Genomic DNA, 20,343 nt, shown 5'->3' on the forward strand with positions numbered 1-20,343 from the left:
AAGGGTACACAATCATGAAAGTGAGCATCTGTCTGTAGGGTACCGCTAAATGTGAAACGCTGGAAAGTGGTACCACGTAAAGCGAGGGTTGACTGTACTGTATATACACTGCAGGTAAAAGAAATAATTGTCCTAAGGGCAAGCACATAAAGGGAATATACATTTCTTTGTACAAAAGTACATATGTAACACACACACACACACACAATTCTTATGAGATTTTATGTAAAATTTATTGTCTATTAACTGACAGTTGGAGATTGTAGCTCGAGATGGAGGAAAGCCACAACTGAGTACCACCTCAACAGCTTCAATATCAGTAGAGAGGGTGATAGCTGAACCACCTCCTGCTGAAGCCTGGGCAACATTTACTGATACACACTTCTCTTGAAGTGTTAGAGAATGCTGAGACACTATGGTGAAGAAACTTACTGTACTCAACAGACCTGATATTGCCAGACACCTTCACTGTACTATACTGATGGAAACAATGATGGTGAGTGAAGATATTAATTATATTTATTTAAGAAAAGTTACCAGACACTCTCACTGCTTTACCAAGAATTTGACAGTAGTATTTGTATCAAATTTATATATCAATAAGCATACAAGCACTATTTAGCATTTTAATGCACTGTATTTTTACAAAATACATTAAATATTATTTTTGGCTTGTGCAAGCATAGCAAGATGACTTGTCTGAAATGATGATAAGGCACTTACTACAGATGGCAGTCTGCAAGTATTTTTTCAACCAACAGCATTGGTAAAAAAATTCTGAAGACGGCTAAATAACTATCTGAGCTCAGATGCTTTATATAACTTATTCTTCAGACTACAGTTGACTTTAGACCAAAGTTTCAAATTAACTCAACACACACACACACACACACACACACACACACACACACACACACACACACACACACACACACACACACACACACACACACACACACACACACACACACACACACACACACACACACACACACTATACCTCTTTCATCACCACACAATACACATTTACTACTAGACACTACACATTTACAACAATTCACTACACACCACCACACACTACACATTCACCACCACACACCACATTCACCACCACACTACACATTCACCATCACACACAACACATTCACCATCACACACAACACATTCACCACCACCGTACACATTTACCACTATGCACTACATACACACATTCACCACCACATACTACACATTCACCACCACATACTACATATTCACAACCACACACTACACATTTACCACCACACTACTCATTCACCACTCACTATACATTTGCCACCACATACTACACATTCACCACCACATACTACACATTCACCACCACATACTACATATTCACAACCACACACTACACATTTACCACTACTCCTCAGTCACCACTCACTATACATTTGCCACCACATACTACACATTCACCACCACATACTACATTCACCAACATACTACATATTCACAACCACACTACACATTTACCACCACACTACTCATTCACCACTCACTATACATTTGCCACCACATACTACACATTCACCACCACATACTACACATTCACCACCACATACTACATATTCACAACCACACACTACACATTTACCACTACTCTACTCAGTCACCACTCACTATACAGTACATTAACCACCACTGCACTCTGAGCATCACACCGTAGGTAATCACAACCACTCCCCACACCAAACACCACACACAACATACTAGTAACCACCTGGAGCCAGTACATTCCCAGTACCTGTACTGTACTAGCCAAGCTGATCAGAGGCAAACAGGATAAAAGTAACAACCTGTGTCTTAACAACTGTTCATAATGTCTTTAGTAGTTGTTATATCAGTACTGTACAGGTATAGCTCTTCCCCCAAAATTCCAGCTCTTGAAGCTGGTCGTAATGTAATTAGGAGTAAATACAGTAGTTTAGTTCTGCTAGTCCATTAAGCATTACTGTACATTACCTGTATGTGAGTGTTTTACTGTCAGATAAATTTTCATTGTTAGAAATATAAAAAATTGTGATAGATGTATACTTTCTTTCATTCAAGTAGTACAGTACAATTTATGACAAATTAAGGAAAAATATAATTTCTTTCACCAGGCTGTTGTTGAAGTAAAGTTGTAAGATGTGTTGAATTATCTTAAAAAATTATCATTCATAAATATGATATTTATGCCAAATTCACATTCTTTTGCAGGAATGTTTGCCACAGAAGTAACAGTTGAGCGCCATTGTGGGCTTGTTCTACGAGCACCTCTTGACTTTGAATCCAAGCAGCACTATTCCCTGACAGTGGCTTTGGAGGCTCCCTCAGCCCCACCAGATACTGAAAACAGATTTGCAAAGGTAAATTTGGTTTATAAATTTTATTTGTTGTTACTATTTGAATCAGATATTACAGAAATATGATGATAAAGAATTCTCAAAAGGTGTACAAAGATGTTATTAATCTCTGACTTTATAGTTCATGATTGTGTAAAATCTAAAATTTACTGATTCAATTAGATTTTCTAAAGTGCTGTTGATTCTCTGAAAATAAAGTTCAGTACATGTACCGGACCAATTAACCACCAAACTTGGGACCTGAGGTGAACAGGTTTCCAGAATTTGGCAGATTTCTGGTCCTAAGCCTAAATATATACAGTAGACTCAAGAACTTAAGCGTATTTCTCTTACGTGGTTTCAAATATATGTATTACCCTGGGGTTTGCGTACTCAATTTCAAACTAAAAATTCAAATTGGTTTACAAAACACTAGCCCGCCAAAGCTCCACCCCCGCCATTTAAGTTCTATCTACATAAAGTTTTTCACAAATTAATATTTTGTTCGATATATGTAACTTTCTTCATTTATTTTTACTCACTTACATGCACACATTGTTCTAAGGGCAAAGCTGTACTGTACATGTACTCAAAATAATGTACTAAATGATTACTTCAATTTTTGTCCAGTGCAAACAATAGCATAATTATATTCAAATTAATCACTATCTTATTAGAATGCCAGCAATGTAAATTATATTCTCCCCGGTTAGTTCAGTGGCATTTTATAAAAACAAACCTCACTCTAAAGGATATAAATAAACAAATAAATACTTCACTAGACCTCGGCGCCAACTGTCAAACGTGTCACTGTCATCTCACCTTCCCCACTCCTCCTTCCTCCCTCCATCCCTCTTCTCCATCTTCCCAGCCAGAGTTTGGTGGTTTTAGGCTTAAAGTTTTTATCTTATATAATATCACAGACTGAAGTTAGGAGAATATAATTTGCATTGCTAGAATCCTTGCTAGACAGTGAATAATTTATAAAATATATATTTTGACTTAGATAAAAAGAATTCACCTGTATCATATTACAGTACTGTAGTGATTTATGAGTTCTAGTATATGTACATATATATACAGGTACTCTTGACTTACGACATACTTTAATTTAATAACCTGGACATACGACCACCGTGGTCGTATAAAAATTTTTTCAAATTACGATTTAGTCCCTTAGTGATCGCGCTATGACTGACAAAATATTTTGCTTGTAATTCCCTTTAAAACTGGGAAGCCGAAAATTGAGAGTTTTCGTGGTGCTGAGAAGAAAAAGAGACATCATTTTAGAATTTCAGTATTAGTTTCGCCTTTTCGACTTACGGGCCAATTCAACTTAAGACCTGGTCATTGGGACGGAACCCCGTCGTAAGTCGAGGAGAGACTGTATAGTGAATTAAGGGCGATTTAGGGATTTTAGGAGTGTTTCTGACCTTACACGTTTTTTGGCTTTATGTGAAGTCCCAGGAACGTAACCCCCTTCGAGTCTACTGTATACTGTATACAGTAATATCTACATTAGCCGAATCCTCAAACCCAGAACTCTCACATAGCCGGAATTGAAATTTTCTCGGAAAATCGTTCTCAAGCGAATTTTCCGGAAAATTCTGTGGGAACGATTTTCCGAGGAGCACATTTTCCAGAAAATTCCCCCCAAAATTTCTGATACCAGGAAAATTCCAGGGATGGGTGATTTTTTTCCGGTTTGAAAGATGAAAATCAGGTACATTTTCTGGAAATGATGAAAAAAATTTCTTTCTACCTGGAAAATATATATACAGTCATGCTGGTTAACGTCCGACTCAACAAAGTCCGATCGATATACGTCCGTGGCTCTCTCCCCAAAAGTGACGCCTGCTGGACCACCACCCAGGACCCTTGACGGAGACACGATGATCCTCCCATACTGGTCAGATATTATGTGTTAAAGGAATATGCTTCCTTTAGGCTTTTTTAAGCATTTGCCTACAGGTGAAATGTTAACCTACATCTATTGAGGATAAAATCTTTCACCTACAAATTGACAATAACACATTTGCTGTAATCAGACATATCTAGTTGTTTAATCAATTGCAAACCCCAGTTCCAATTGGGGTGTAATTCAAATTCTGTGGCATTACTAAAATAGTAAAGTTTCTGGTGCATTCTAAGATTAAGAGAGAAAACCGAGGACTCAGGCGCCCTGATGTGAGAGAAAACGGACTCAGATGACGGGGACCAAATAAAAAGCATAGCTACATGTTTTGTGGACTACAGTATTGTTATTTATCTTTTCATCACTTTGTAATAAACCCAGCCATGCTTATGTGTGTTTATGATATTTACCATAATAATATATATTTAGTGGGTCTAAATGGTCGTAAAATGGGTTGGGTCTTGGGTGCCTAAACCAATTAGAATAAATCCCATAGGTTCTGTACTTTCGTATCGGGCGGGGTCCCAATAGCCGCGATAACCAAGGGATGATTGTACTGTACTGTATATACTTGTGACACTGGCCAGTTGCTTCTGGTGTTATGGTACTAGACCAAGTAACAGCACTAGATCCCACTTCCTCTATCAAGGAATAAACAATTAAAATTTAAATTTAAAAAAACATTCAAATAAATTACTATCTTACAAGAATCCTCCAATGTAAGTTATATTCACCCAGGTCATTTGGGTGGAAAATTATGAGAAGAGCTTAGTCACTCTAAAGATAAATATACACAGGCAGGCCTTTCACACCTGTCAAATCTTATCTCAAATAAAACACAAACGTTTCCAGTTTAGTTCTATGTATAATTAGAAAATTATGGGCCCTGCGTATTCAGCTGACTACATTCAAAGCAAGTGCTCAGTCACACATCCATTCCTCATTATTTATTACTTTACTGTACTATGTATCCATTCCTCATTATTTATTACTTTTTACTGTACTGCATTTCATTGTAGATTTTTTTTTTTTTTTTTTATCTATGTCGGACTTTCATTTAATTATCTTGGACTTATGGCCTGATTTGGGTCCCCACTTCGTTTTCCTAGTTTATATATATATATATATATATATATATATATATATATATATATATATATATATATATATATATATATATATATATATATATATATATATATATATATATATATATATATATATATATATATATATATATAATAAAGCATCGAATAAATTGACGCTAATGTGTTCTCCAATATTGCAGTGTAAGATGAATCGTCTAATCTCAAATCATTAATTAAAATAGCTAATAATGAGATGCCCCATGTGACCTTTTCATATCTTTTGTGTGCTTTTTACCCTCTTTTCCCAAAAACAATACAATTAATAAAAATTGCAAACTATATTTTTAAATAATGTTTCTGAATGCACCTTAAACAATATATATATGAATAATATCACGGTCACAAGAGGAGATGGGACTCCATTGTTTTGCTTGTGTTTACAGCCGAAGTCTGGGACGATAGTTCTACATGAGAAAATGAAGAAAATAAAACCCTGGTTATAGCTGTAGTAAAATTAATGAAAAAATTAATATATATGTTTTAAGTAACGTTATTTAATGTTAATGAATGGAACCATAGAAGTAACACTAATGGCAAAGAAAAAATAGATGGATTGTTAATATTTATATATACTGTCATTTTGATACTGGCAATATTTATTTTTTAAGAAATTAAAGATCATTATTGTTTATTACTGAATATGTATTTGATTGAATTAATTTGTATACTGTATATGCAAAATGAACAATACAATTCATTAATAATAGAATATTAAAACACAAGAGGATAAGAGATGCATTGTTATCAGTGTTTACACCCATAATGTCAGTTATCCACCTGAAACAGAAAATCAGACCCTGATTGCTTTTATAAAAATTAATGTAAAAAATATGTATGTTTTAATAAATGTTATTTAATGTACAGTAGAAGTAACCACTGATATTAAAAGAAAAGTGAGACTGATTAATATTAAGACTTCAAGGAAACATAGTCATTTATCTTAAGAATATGTACAAAAGATTCATTATTGTTTATGACTGGATATGTATTTGATTGAATTAATGTTTATATATGAAATGAACAATGAATAATGAGAATATTAAAACACACGAGCTTGAGTGACGATGTTAATAGAGATAATAAATTGAGGTTAATAACCACAAAAAGTAGAGGTAAGGACACACAGGCATCAGCTGTTTAAACTGAGCTGCGCGTGGCGCTACTAATAAGAAAACGATGTGGGCTGCAATGCCACTTCAAAACTAACCATGTTGAAAAATGCACAGTTATCAGGTAAATGGTCTGGTTCCTGTAGTGCAATATGACTTTGTATAGTTTTCATGGTTTATACTTATCCTTTTTGAAGTTGAGTTTAAATTTTGTATTTATTTTTTGTCTGAATATTAAAAAAAAATTAGAGCAAGTAGTTGTATGTTCAATATACAGTACATTGCCTCACACTTCGTGCAACATATGGAGACAGTTGCAACCTAGACCAGGCTCAAACAACAGAATAACCACTGAGTCCCCCTTAGCTTCTTCAAAAAAATGGAGGAGAGGCAGTGTACAGTTACTAAAATTAAATCTATAGGATCATTAAGTGTTCAGTAAGTTAAGAGGTGTGTGATAAAGGCAGTTGCCTTATGCAGAGGTACCAAGCATGCCATTTGTGAAACTTAATTTTTTTTAAATTTAATTTTATCAGGAGGAACGTGGAGTACCCAGAGAAAACCTGCAATATATAGTAAGGTCACAGAGGATGACACCCTTCTTATGTCTATCCCAAGCCAGAATTATAAGAATTATACTAACACAGTATGTGTGTTTGTGTCATTGTATTGCAATATAATAAATAACTATTTTCTCAGGTTGACATCAGTGTGACAGATGCTAATGACAATGAGCCAGAGTTCATATCCAAGCCACCATACAGGGACTACACACATGGTGGTATTTTTGCCTTTGTATTCACAAATATCCACATCAGTTCTGCAGGTGACAGTAAGTATTACAATGTGTAAATGAATATAACTGGTTATGTTAACAATACTGCAAGTAGCCCATGACAACATAACCACTAAACATCCTCTCTGCTCCCATAAGAGAGTGTATAGTATAATGATTCTTTGATTACACTATACAGGAGAACAAAGCTGGATAATAAAAATAAAATGCTTCAAATAGTAATTCTTATCCACTTGGTTCCAGGTCATTAAACCCCATTATCCATGATTAACTCAAAGCATACTAAATATCCCCACAGCTAACACACCCTAATATCTATTAAGCTCACTATCCTGATTTGGCTGTTGATTAGCTGTTTTACTGCCTAAGTACAGATTTTTACTTATTTATTTATTTTTTTATCCTTCATATTCTCCCCTTATCAGCTTACTAGCCGTTTGGGCTGTTTATCCAGTGGTAATACAGGAGGAAACCGGGAACCTGGAAACCTGTGGTGTTTGGTAGGGTCACAGTGGATAACAAACACCCTTCTCACATGTGTCTGGGCTGAGTCTTGAACCCTTGACATATTGGTGAGAGTTATGCGTGTTACCACTGTACGACCAACAGTGTCCCTATCTCAGACCCTGGTCAGTCCCTTGATAAAAATTTTTTTGCCAGTAGGGTATACTGCCAGATTGGGGGTCACTAATACTAAGGGTAAATACTTAACTCTATCTTAATTTCTAAGGGTCGCTGCCACCAGACCCCCTCTGGACAGCATGTAGCTTGTTAGGCAGCGTGCAGAGTGGACTAGGCATTGGGTTAGGTTTTCCATTGACCATATCGATAAGGGGAAAGAAGGGTGAAACCATAACATGTCTTAATTAATTTATTCCTTATAAAGCATACTGGTAAAAAACATACACATGAATTGGTCTTCCCGGAAGAACAACGAAAATGTTGGTTACCCAGATGGGCACCAGACGCCTTACATTAATGGCTGTCATCCACATTTATTGCATAACAAACTGTACCACCTTACCTCGGTCATTCCTTCTTACATTATCCCACACATCAGACTGCTCCACCTGTATGGAATATAGCACCGCCTGTATCATACATAGTAGCACCATCTCAACACACATGTTACACCACCCTGCAGGTATGGGACTCTAACTTTTAGGTATACACAACAGGCACCTGTTTGCACACCTCGGTGGGTAAAGACGAGGGCTTCACCAAGAGACATCCAGTACTACTATACGCTTGGTATTATAGGGTCGCCCAAGTGACGATCAGAGAGTTTCCCATTCCCTTATTTGTTACTACTCATTTGGGAGGTGTTGGAAATCCACAGGTTCACAGTGATTGCATAGCTGGGAGTAGTCACCACCTGTTGGGACGCCATAGGATAATGGCTGCCGGGCAGCAAGGCACTCCGACCGCATGGAACCTGAGGTCTGGTAAAGAATAATGCCTGACGGGCGTTATCACACCCCTAACACATTACTATTACACTTATATATCAGCAAAGCTTTAAACTGTAATAACTTTATATGCCTTTAATTATAGGGGCGGAAATAGCCCGGAAGGCTGACCTGAGGTGACGGTAGAACGGAGGGTACTGAGGGCAGTGCCCTGCCGCCACACCGCATAGGCCTACAGTTTCCAATCTTCAATTTTACTTTATTTCACGGTTCTCACCTGAACACTTTTCGTATATTGTCACTCATGCCGTATAAACACATATTTTAATCCTAAATTCCCTCTGGGTAAGGTCTTGGTTTGCTAGTTCGTGGGTAAATTCATTGGGTTATAATATTAACGCCGCACACCCTGAGGCGGGTACATGACGCTACTTTAAAAACAAAGGCTGAATGTTCATGGCGGGGTGTATCTCTACTTAAAACTGTAATGATCCTCCTCTCACACATTGCACTATGTGAACACAGACATAAGATTCTCTGATCACTGTACCTGTCGTGGGTATATGTCACGTGAGGATACGGTGAAAGTTCATACCGACGATACAAGATATTTCCTTTCAAGTATAGTTTCTGGGTCACTTCCAACACCTCACATAGTTCTGATACATTATCCTTTTTCCAGATCATTGTTCTCATGTATTTTCATATGATATCTGTGGGAAGTTATGTTCGCTACACGCCACAGATGAAATAGTAGACCTTCAAACCCTGATCCACACTTAGTCCTACAGTACACTAGTCCGGCTCAACTAGACTTTAACATTCATCTTATGGATACCCTGGTTCTCCTTAATGCTATGAATACATACAATTAATATGATATAACTGTACCTGGGAATTACAATATGTACATGGTATTAGTAACATTGAGTAGGTGAGTTATCCTTTATCAATGTTTCCCATTTTCTGATGTACAAGCTGTGGATTTGAATGTTATATAGCGTAATATGAATTAAATGGGGTTTTTAGGAATGACAATGATGTGCGCAGTACAAGGGAACCTCTCTCAGGTCATCATCATTATCCCATTTTACTGTCCTTTTAATACTTGTATGGGTTATTGACAAATGACATGTAGGTCATAAAAATATTTATATATTGAGTTCACAATTTCAATGGTAGAGATGAATAATGTACCTATTTTATTCATTACAGGCTGAGGACAACGATTCTGGAGAATTTGGCCGTATACAATATGAATTGGTTCCAGAGAGCAACCGTGGTGGATACTTTAGCATAGGACTCACCTCAGGACTTGTGATGACCGAGCGAGACATGTCTTCAGTGCCACCTGAAATTCTGCCTTTCAACCTGACATTGGTGGCTCGTGATAACCCTCAGCAAATTGGTGGTGTGTCACATTCCACATCTGCTTCTCTTATTGTAAGTGCTGGGCTTCACTAAGGGAAAATATTCTACATGTGTTAATAATCAACTTATGTATCTATATATATGAGCGTAATTGATAACATAGTAAAAAGGTTTAACAAATAATGATAAAGTCTTAAAAGAACAGTCACTTGACCTTTTTCTTGTGATAAAGATGAAAAATCTACCTTTAATATTTTAGAAGATGCTATCAGGTTTTTGTACATCTAATAGCTGCTACACTGAGTAATGAGAAGATAAGGTTATAATTGTCATACATCAATAACCAATAATTCAGTTTCAATGTGATCATGTGCACCTTCAGTAATATATAATTACAGTAGACTAGTAAATATGCATATACTGTTCCATTGTGCTGTGACTGAACTCTGGTGGCTTCTAACCCACCAACCACATTTCTGGTTAATCAAAAAGTACCATTGGACATTATTCAGCAAAATTATGTTGATCACAAAGTGTGCATGGAGATTCAGATAAAAAGTTTGGGGTGATGTAAATGTTGAGTGTGTGATGGAAGCGGTGATACATTACATCAAATACAATTTTTTGTTTTTTTTTTGTTTTACAAAGTTATATTTGTAATTTTTTTACTATATTACAATGAACACATCTGATTATTTGGATTTTTTATTTTATTTAAAAAAACAGTCATTCCTAATTTTTTCCACTAACATTATTAGAGGAGCTAAACTGCTGGAGTGTGCAGGAATCCCCAAAAGCAAGCAGAAGTAAACACTGAAATGTAACCATATTAGGTATGCCCACATGACTACTGTGAGAGGGTTTTGATGGTTCGGCTGCCAATAGGAAACTGTGCTTGATTATGGTCCTACATGGCTGAGTGTGTTCAATTAAGCAAGCAGTATTGTACACTTAAAACTCTGGTCTGTTTTTTTCACTGGTTTCTGCAATAACAACCATATAGTTACAGATTTATAATGTATTGATTTAACTTGATGGGTTACAATGCATTCATTATATGTAGCTGAACATTCTCTGGCAGTTAATGTTCCCTGATAACAAACATTGTACCTTTTGAGTTGTAGCTGTCTCTACCCAGGAGGTGCTTTGCTAAGGTACAGTTGTACCCCGCTTTACGCGGTCAATTGAACCCACAGGGTACCGCGTTAAGTGAAAACTGTGTTAAGTGAACAACAGAACATATGGGATTAATTCCAATAGAGACTGGCCCGACCCCCAAACTCTACTTTTTCCGACACAATACCTATGTTCTAGTAAAAATAACATCTTAATTTTATGATGGTACATGCACACAATTAATACTTAAGAGAAATACAGTCGCCAAGTTAATGTCCATTCAAATAATGGACTCAACTCCCTCCCCCTCTTCTCACACTCCTGCTGGCTCTTCCCTCTCTGAGAAATTTTGGGAGGAAAACCACTAGATTTTAAGATAAATAAATAATACCTCAAACTAAAGTTAGGATAATATAATTGACATTGCTGGATTCCTTGTAAGACCAGGAATATTTTGAATATAAATGTCATATATTTTGCACAAAAGATAACATATTTACTCAGAGTAAACATTATATTCAAAAATTTGTATGTCTAATGCAAAATCAATGATGTTTATATTCAAAATGATCATCAAATTGTAAGAATTCCAGCAATGTAAATTATATTCTGGCCGGGTAATTTGTATGAATTTTATGAGCTAAAACAAATATCTTCAGTTAATAAAAAAAAAATATTCTTCACGACACTATCTGTCAACCAAAGTACCCCACCTTGCCTCCCCCCTCTTCCAACCGCGCCAGATGGTCGGTCCGTCCCAACCCTCCCCCCCACCCCCCACCAACCCTCCCTACAAGAGAAATGTTGGGTGAAGAACTAGATTTTCACATTTAGTATTAAATAATACCTCAGATTAAAGTTAGGATAATATAATTGACATTGCTGGATTCCTTGTAAGACCAGGAATATTTTGAATATAAATGTCATATATTTTGCACAAAAGATAACATATTTACTCAGAGTAAACATTATATCTAAAATTTGTGTGTCTAATGCAAAATCTATGATGTTTATATTCAAAATGATCATCAAATTGTAAGAATTCCAGCAATGTAAATTATATTCTGGCCGGGTAATTTGTATGAATTTTATGAGCTAAAACAAATATCTTCAGTTAATAGAAAAAAAAATATTCTTCACACCGTGCCAGATGGTCGGTCGGTCCCTCCCTCCCCCCCACCCCCCACCAACCCTCCCTACCAGATGTGTGGGAAAACCAGAATATTTACCTTTTTAGTAATAAATAATACCTCAAACTAAAGTTAGGATAATATAATTGACATTGCTGGATTCCTTGTAAGACCAGGAATATTTTGAATATAAATGTCATATATTTTGCACAAAAGATAACATATTTACTCAGAGTAAACATTATATCTAAAATTTGTATGTCTAATGCAAAATCTATGATGTTTATATTCAAAATGATCATATTGTAAGAATTCCAGCAATGTAAATTATATTCTGGCCGGGTAATTTGTATGAATTTTATGAGCTAAATAAAAAAAAAAATATTATACTTCACCGCGTATATGAGTAGATGAACCGCGTTAAGTGAAAGTTCGGTTCTGGCGAGGCACCGCGTATATGAGAAATCGCGTTAAGTGAAACCGCGTTAAGCGGGGTACAACTGTGTGTGTGTGTGTGTGTATATATATATATATATATATATATATATATATATATATATATATATATATATATATATATATATATATATATATATATATATATATATATATATATATATATATATATATATATATATATATATATATACTCTTTAAATTTCCTTATCTTACTGCTATTAGCCCTTTTCTATGCAAAACTGAATAATTACAGTATACCGTATATCACGGCCTATAAGACGAAATTTGAACATTAAAAAAATCTGCCCAAAGTTAGGGGGTCGTCTAAACCACCAAGTTTAAAATTCTTACCTCTTAAATATTGTGGTTTAGTGTGTCAAGAGTGGTGATGAAAACATCGTAAGCCACTCACAAGGTCTTACCACTAATTATTTTATACTGAAACTTACGTTTGGCAAGCTGGATTCAAATTAAGATTACCGGTATATTAAAATAATAAAAATGTATTATAAACCTGTCTAACATACCGTAAAAGAGATTTATACCCCTATAATAAACACAGCTATCATCACACACCCCTCCCCACGCCCCCCCCCCATTTGCCAGTGAGGAGCCGTGGAGGTGGTCAGTAATGCATACCGGTATCGGTATATTTACTCATAATAATATTTATCTCCTATAAATAATTGATTTAAATTTTATTTTTTTCCAAAGAATATTCAGTAAATGAGTGCATTAATTCTTGAAACTATCGACGGTTAATTACAGACGCTCAAGTGACGTCACTAGTGTTTACACTACACCAGCTGGTAATATTTGATGCCATTACTTGAAGTGAATTGGCCTTATTTTAAGTAACTAACTATAAATAAATACAAAAATTAAAAAAAAAGATCAAAACTGAGAAATAATATACTGTATGTATGTTGTGTTGTCAAAGTAAGAGGAACAATTGTGTAAGTACGTAATATTTTTTCACTCAAATCCTAATGAAACACTACTGGAGAACATTCCTTTGTCGCAAAACAGTTTATAAATTAAAGAAAATAATTACAGTGTGTTTAATATATTACAGTATATTATAAATAAATAAATAAAACAAATAATTCGGTAAATCTATTTAAAGTAAATGGAAAATAAGCAAACATGTTATTTACCAAGACCCTTCCGTCTGGCTCAGGGTGAGATGTAGGGGAGATAAAGAAGGCTATTTATAGCCCATCAGAAGTGACCAGTACCCTAATGCACCATAAATAATTCATTGAACATTCATTTTTTGTACATAGTATATTCAGTATATATATATATATATATATATATATATATATATATATATATATATATATATATATATATATATATATATATATATATATATATATATATATATATATATATATATATATATATATATATATATATATGTGTAATAAATGTATGTAGTAAGTACATACTGGTAACCTTTTTCACTCAAATCCTAATGAAACACCACAATTAGAATACGGTGGTTGCTGTTGAACCACATGTTGTATAAATAGTCACACCACCGAGACGAGGGAACACTCCCACCACGCTTCAGTGACGTCACTAGTGTTTACACTACACCAGCGGGTATAATTTGATGACATTACTTGAAGTGAATTGGCCTTATTTTAAAAAATCAAGGATGGTTGGTAAAGGACTACTGAGTCAGTGGGTAAGTGTCACATTTGGGGTACTGGTCTTATACAGCAAATAGAGCTCAAAAGCTACTTTTTAAATGGAAATTTGGGGGGGGCGTCTTATGCACCCCGCCGCTTTATAGGCCGTGATATACGTAGGTGAATATTTATGTTGTATACATAGATAGGTCAATATTTATGAGTAGGTATAATCACAACCAGTTGTTCGCTGTGAAATAAAAAGATATATATAAAATGGAAAATACATCATGATATTTATGTTTTATGTTACAGGTAAACCTGGTTCAAGAGAGTCATCGTCTAGTTCTTGTTGTGGAAGCTTCCCCAGATCGTGTTAAGCACAATCGTGATAACTTGGTTGCTGTTTTGCAGGAACACTCTAGTGAGTCTAGTATTAATGTACAGTATTGTACAGTGCAAGTACATGCCATCATCTTTTGATATTTTTATTATCCTTAGCATTATATTTTAAGCGGTCATGCAAGTTTTCTGCAATCAAGAGTACACAAGCTATGATATAAATTTTGTATGCTGACAGTGCATATACGTACATTCATATTAACCTTCACTTCATTTTCAAATCTGTCTGTATGTACTGTCTCACCTCAGCTTGTTAGCAGGATTAGAGAAATATATCCATTGTAGAACAATGCAATTGAGAACTCTTCTTTATATTCATCCTTGGTTTATCTGATTACACCCACAAACTATTTTCTACATGCCAGTTGAGATATTTGTGTTTCACTAAACCAATCTAGTTTCTATTATTTCACTCAGATCAAATCATTGGGATTGAGAAGATTGAATCTCGACGGTTTGTTGTTAACAGGAGCCTGGAAAGTGATGCCAGTGCCACAGATGTTTGGTTTCACATAGTTAATGCTAGCACAGGCAAACTGCTAGAGCGTCAGCACCCGGCTGTTAAAAAGTAAGTTTGACAGAACATTTTTACGCACTCCTCAGTTTCACTGTACGTACTGTCGATGATACTGTAATTAATTCTCTTATTTTTTCTTCAGAATTACAGTAACTATAAAATTCAATAATTAGTGATACAGTATGTTATTTTGGATAATAATGTTAGTGAAGCTATAAATTACTTATGTGCAAAATTCGATTTACTGACTTCTTTCATTCATCAAATACTAAGATTACAAACTTCAGTTCTTAACTTTACTTTATCATCTTTGTTACTGATCAGCCCAAGCAGCTAACAGGCTGCTCACTGATGAAAATTATAAAGTTAAGAGCATTCACGGAAATGGCAGTACTGTATGTGTTTTTGTTGAATAAAATAAGTTTGTTCATAACCCAGTAAGTCATAACACTTACAGTATTTGATTTTTACACTGAAATGGCATTTAGACTAATATCACAAATATATGCAGGGATGTGTATCATTAGTATCACCAGAGATCAGCGGACTGTGCCTTATGTTGACTTAAATATTCTACTATATTAATGTAGCAACCTGCACTCACCTCAGTGTCCCATCTTTGTACCATTTCCAGCAAGAAATAGGGTGGATTTTTTTTCTTTTCTGTATTCTCAGCTGTTCAAATTTATATACATCATTGACCATGAATTTTTTTTCATAGTTTAATTGCTTGCCAACAAATCCTTTAAGGTCCTTGGGTTTCTTATTAACTCTCCTCCTTTAGTTGATAATCTTTCTTCCCTTTCTCTTTGCTGCAGTGTTGCTCCACTCTCTCTCTTTTACAGGTACAATAAGGTCGGGATATATGGCGAGATTGGGTCCAAGGATGTTCGCTATATACTAAATCACGATATATAATTACATGTAATTAATGGGGAAAATAGGGTTAGGTTCTGGAGGCCAATAAAAGTGACTAAACTTGACATAAAATGTCACAGTCTAAAGTTAGCAGAATATAAATTGCATTGCTGGAATCCTTGCAAGACAGCGAATAATTTGAATATGGACATCATATATTTTACACAAGAGATAAAGTTTTTAGTCTTTTAGAGTACATTTATAAGTACCCTACTGTACATTTTTTTAACTCGTATTTTTGGGGTGATTTAGAGGATTTTTAGGAGTGTTTCTGATTTTATACTACACAACACAAATTGTACGCTAAAACAACAGAGCGAGGGATTAACCTTGTACAGTAGGCTCTCGCCAATAACGTCTAATAGGTGCCTGAAAAATGACGTTATTAGCGAAAACGTTATTTGTGTGACATTAAAATACACGTAAAAAGGGTTTATTGGTGCTGCCACCCCAAGAATTTCACCCATTTTTTCCCCTTTGAAGCCTTGCCTAACACTTTGTTAGCTGAAATAAAAAGATTTGTTATTCAATCATCAGAATAAAGAATTTGAGTAATATAACACTTACCCGTAGCTTGGGGGAGTTTTTGAGGTGCTTGGTGTGATGATTGTTCCGAGGCTGGGGCATGGAGGCTACTGCGTCGAACCTCCGCCCACATCCCTGGCCCCATCTCCGTCCCCGTCCCCACGCTGGCCTCTCGCACCCGGTTCACCCACTTCCGCTAACACTTCATCATTGTGAAAGAAAGCAAGTGATGAGTGACTGCTGCTGAGCATTCACTCGCTCGTTGTACTGCTTCTGGTATTTTCTTGAAATACAGTTGCCCCCACTTAACGCGGTCAATTGAACCCAGAGGGTCCCGCGTGTGAAATCCGCGTTAAGTGAACAGAACATATGGGATTAATTCCAATAGAACCAGCCCGACCCCCAAACTCCACTTTTTGACGACACATAACTATGTTGTAGTAAAAATTCTATCTTAACTTTATGATGGTATGAAAAAACAAGTAATATAGAAGAGGTTAGGTTAGGAAAGATAAAGGTTAACATAGGAAAAATGAAGGTTACCTAAGAGAAACTAAAAGTTAGGTGGAACACTTACGGTAGTAGAAGAGATGGGTCGGCATACGGGGATGGAGGCTGGTTCCGAGGCAGAGGGCAGATTACTGGCCCTCAGGTGAATCACCATTACTAGGTGAATCAACATCACTGTCACTTACAGTTGTCAGGGCTTCCCTGACAAATCCCTCAAAGTCAACTTCACTTTCACTATCACTGGCTTGGGCTGGCTGTGGTGGGTTGCGGGCGAAGAACTCGGTTATGCTTTGCTGACGGCTGGTGTTGATGTTGTCGTGATACACCTTGATGTACGGCTCCATAGCCTGCACCAGTCGGGTATGGAAGACTTCATAGCGTTCATCGTCATTGTCGCGGGAAAGGACGGACTTAATTTTTTCTGCAAACTCTATGGCACACTTAATATCACTATGACTTAAACTAGGTTCTTCGGAGAATGACGCACCTTCTTCCTCCTCTTCACTGGCGTGTTCTTCTTCCAACATCTCGTCGGCAGTCACTTCAGGATCTTTGATCACCTCCAGGATGTCTTCGTTGGTGGTCTCGGAGAAGCCTTCAGCTGTAATATTGAGCGCAGCTTCTCTGGCAAGGTCCACTGCTACTGCAACAGTCTGAACCTCACCAGTCACAGGTTCACTCCTCCTCTCACCTGGTATGCCATGCAACACATGTCTCCATGCGTGACGAATCGTAGCAATAGTCAGCAGATCCCATGCCTCCACCAAGAAGTCTACAGCTTGTTTAACGTTAAACTTCTTCCAAAATTGTTTGACGAGAAGTTCTTGAGTCGCCGCCTCTTGTTCCTTGTCCTCGTCGCTTTTGCTCTCGCTGTCGGTGTCACCCAGCTTACGCAACTCATCCTTGGTGTTGGTAGAGTCGTTCAGGAGCTTGAACTTCTTTGCAGAGTACGCAGCTTTCACATTGCAGATCAACTCCTGGTCCATGGGCTGGATTAATGACGTAGTGTTGGGAGGAAGGAAGACCACTTTTACGTTGGGGTGACGATCCATAAGTAGGGGCGAGTGTCCAGGTGCGTTGTCAAGGAGCAACAAAATATTGAATGGAACATTCTGTTGCTCGCAGAATTTCTGCACGTCAGGAACAAAACAGTTGTCAAACCAGAAGAGGGACAGAGAAGAGGACATCCACGCCTTACGTGCGGTTAGCCAGTGGACATTAAGCTTGTTCATGTCCATATTCTTGTAGGCGTGCGGCTTGCGGGCTTTGTGAATCACCGATAACTTTGGTTTACAGGTACCGGAGGCATTGGTGGTAAACAGGACGGTGATGCGTTCCTTCTGCAACTTCCGACCCCTTACCTTGCTGGCAGACTGGACAACGAAGGTCTTGGAAGGTAACTTTTTCCAGAAAAGACCAGATTCGTCCATGTTAAACACCTGGTCGTCACTGTACTGTCCTTCCTCCATAATCTCACGTAAAAACGGAGGAAAATCTCTAGCCGCCACACGGTCAGCACTCGCTTCCTCACCACCAATGTTGATGTTGGTGATCTTGTTCCTCTTCTTAAACCTATGCAGCCAACCAGAGGAAGCATTGAAGGGTTTGGGCTCTGCAATTCCCAGTTTACGTGTCACTGCTGCGTATAGCTCACGTGCGTACTCCTGCACTGAGCGCGTGTCCACCGCCATGTTGCGTCGCGCCTGACGCACCAAATAACTCACCAGCAAATTTTCCACTTTTGCCAGCACCCTGTTCTGGCAATACCTGATAGATGAAGCACCTGCAGACTTTGTGATTTTCATGTGCTCTTTGATCTTGGCTGCATCCTTCTTGATCGTGCGAATCGTAGATTCGTTGACGCCATGCTGGCGCGCGAGATCAACTTGCCGTCTTCCTTTCTCCAAATCTTGAACAATTTGGTACTTCACCTCGTAGCTTAATGAACGTCGTGTCTTCTTTGGCTTAGTGCCGCTGGGTCCAGGTAAGGAAAGGTCTCTCTCTGGGGGCGATGGTGGTCCGGCGGAAGCCATTTTACGGAACAATGGATGCGCGTTAACACGGTGTGGCCTTGAGGGATGAAACTGCCGCGGCTAGGTCAAGCGTCGTCTCTCCTCCCTCCCTCCCTCCCTCCCTCGGGGTGGTCACGTCATAATACTTTAAGCCAATTACAGCTAGCAGCAGAGGGGGGTAGGGATGCATGGCCAATCACAGTCCGATACGTCATATGACGTCAGTGATAACGCAACAAAGACACACACTGCGCAACCTTACCGCGCGGCTTGCCCAAGCGGAGGGAGGAGGAGGGAGAGGCGAGGAGCACAGGCAGGCAGGCGGGCGGGTGGCGCGTGGGCAAAATCTAAAAATAGCATCTCGAGCCGGACACTCACCGCGTATATGTGGAAAAAATCCGTGTTAAGTGAAAGTTCAGCTCTGGCAAGGCACCGCGTATATGCGAAAACGCGCTAAGTGAAACCGTAGGGCGGGTAATACTGTAGACTCTAAAACTCCAATCACTTGCTCCCTTTCACCTGATTCACTCTCAGTGTCTTGGATCATCTCTTGAAGGCTGGTAAAGACACCCAATAAGAGTGACAGCTTCTGTGTCGTCACTTTCCTCTGCTCGGTCTCACCTGCATTACTCGCTGCATCACCACTCTCACCACCTTTTTCATCCTCCGGGAGATCCTCGACGTCATTTGTGTTACCTTCTTGCATCAGTTCTTCGAAATCATCCCGAGTCACTTCTTGAAATCCTGGGGCTGGGATACTGAGGACAGTTTCCAACACTTGGTTCATTAGTTCTGCTGGCTGCTGGCTCTTCGTCTTGGCAGACTTGAGTTGTGGCAGGAGTGCTGACCAGGCATAGCTTACGGTTGCTTTTGTAGTATTTCCCCAGGCTTTTACAAAGAAATTGACTGCCTGGCAAATGTTATAATTTTTCCAGAAGACAGTAACAGTCATTGTGGAGGTTGAAGGTACTCCAGGTGGAGCAGGGGTGGCGGGGATTGCAGG

At 37.7% G+C, this 20,343-nt stretch overlaps 1 protein-coding gene across 1 annotated transcript in view; it reads left to right on the forward strand.

Annotated features, from left to right (window-relative positions):
• Positions 1-20,343, forward strand: part of LOC121873111 (cadherin-99C-like) — a 143,295-nt gene that overhangs the window by 74,016 nt on the left and 48,936 nt on the right. The window contains exons 19-25 of the mRNA XM_042376423.1: positions 254-390; positions 762-766; positions 2,239-2,387; positions 7,254-7,367; positions 9,956-10,183; positions 14,772-14,880; positions 15,276-15,426. Of these exons, the coding sequence (XP_042232357.1) occupies positions 254-390; positions 762-766; positions 2,239-2,387; positions 7,254-7,367; positions 9,956-10,183; positions 14,772-14,880; positions 15,276-15,426 (893 nt within the window). The remainder of the gene's footprint in view (positions 1-253; positions 391-761; positions 767-2,238; positions 2,388-7,253; positions 7,368-9,955; positions 10,184-14,771; positions 14,881-15,275; positions 15,427-20,343) is intronic.

The sequence above is a fragment of the Homarus americanus genome, unplaced genomic scaffold, assembly GCF_018991925.1.
Source record: "Homarus americanus isolate GMGI-L3 unplaced genomic scaffold, GMGI_Hamer_2.0 scaffold32929, whole genome shotgun sequence".
In the NCBI taxonomy this organism is placed as follows: Eukaryota; Metazoa; Arthropoda; class Malacostraca; order Decapoda; family Nephropidae; genus Homarus; species Homarus americanus.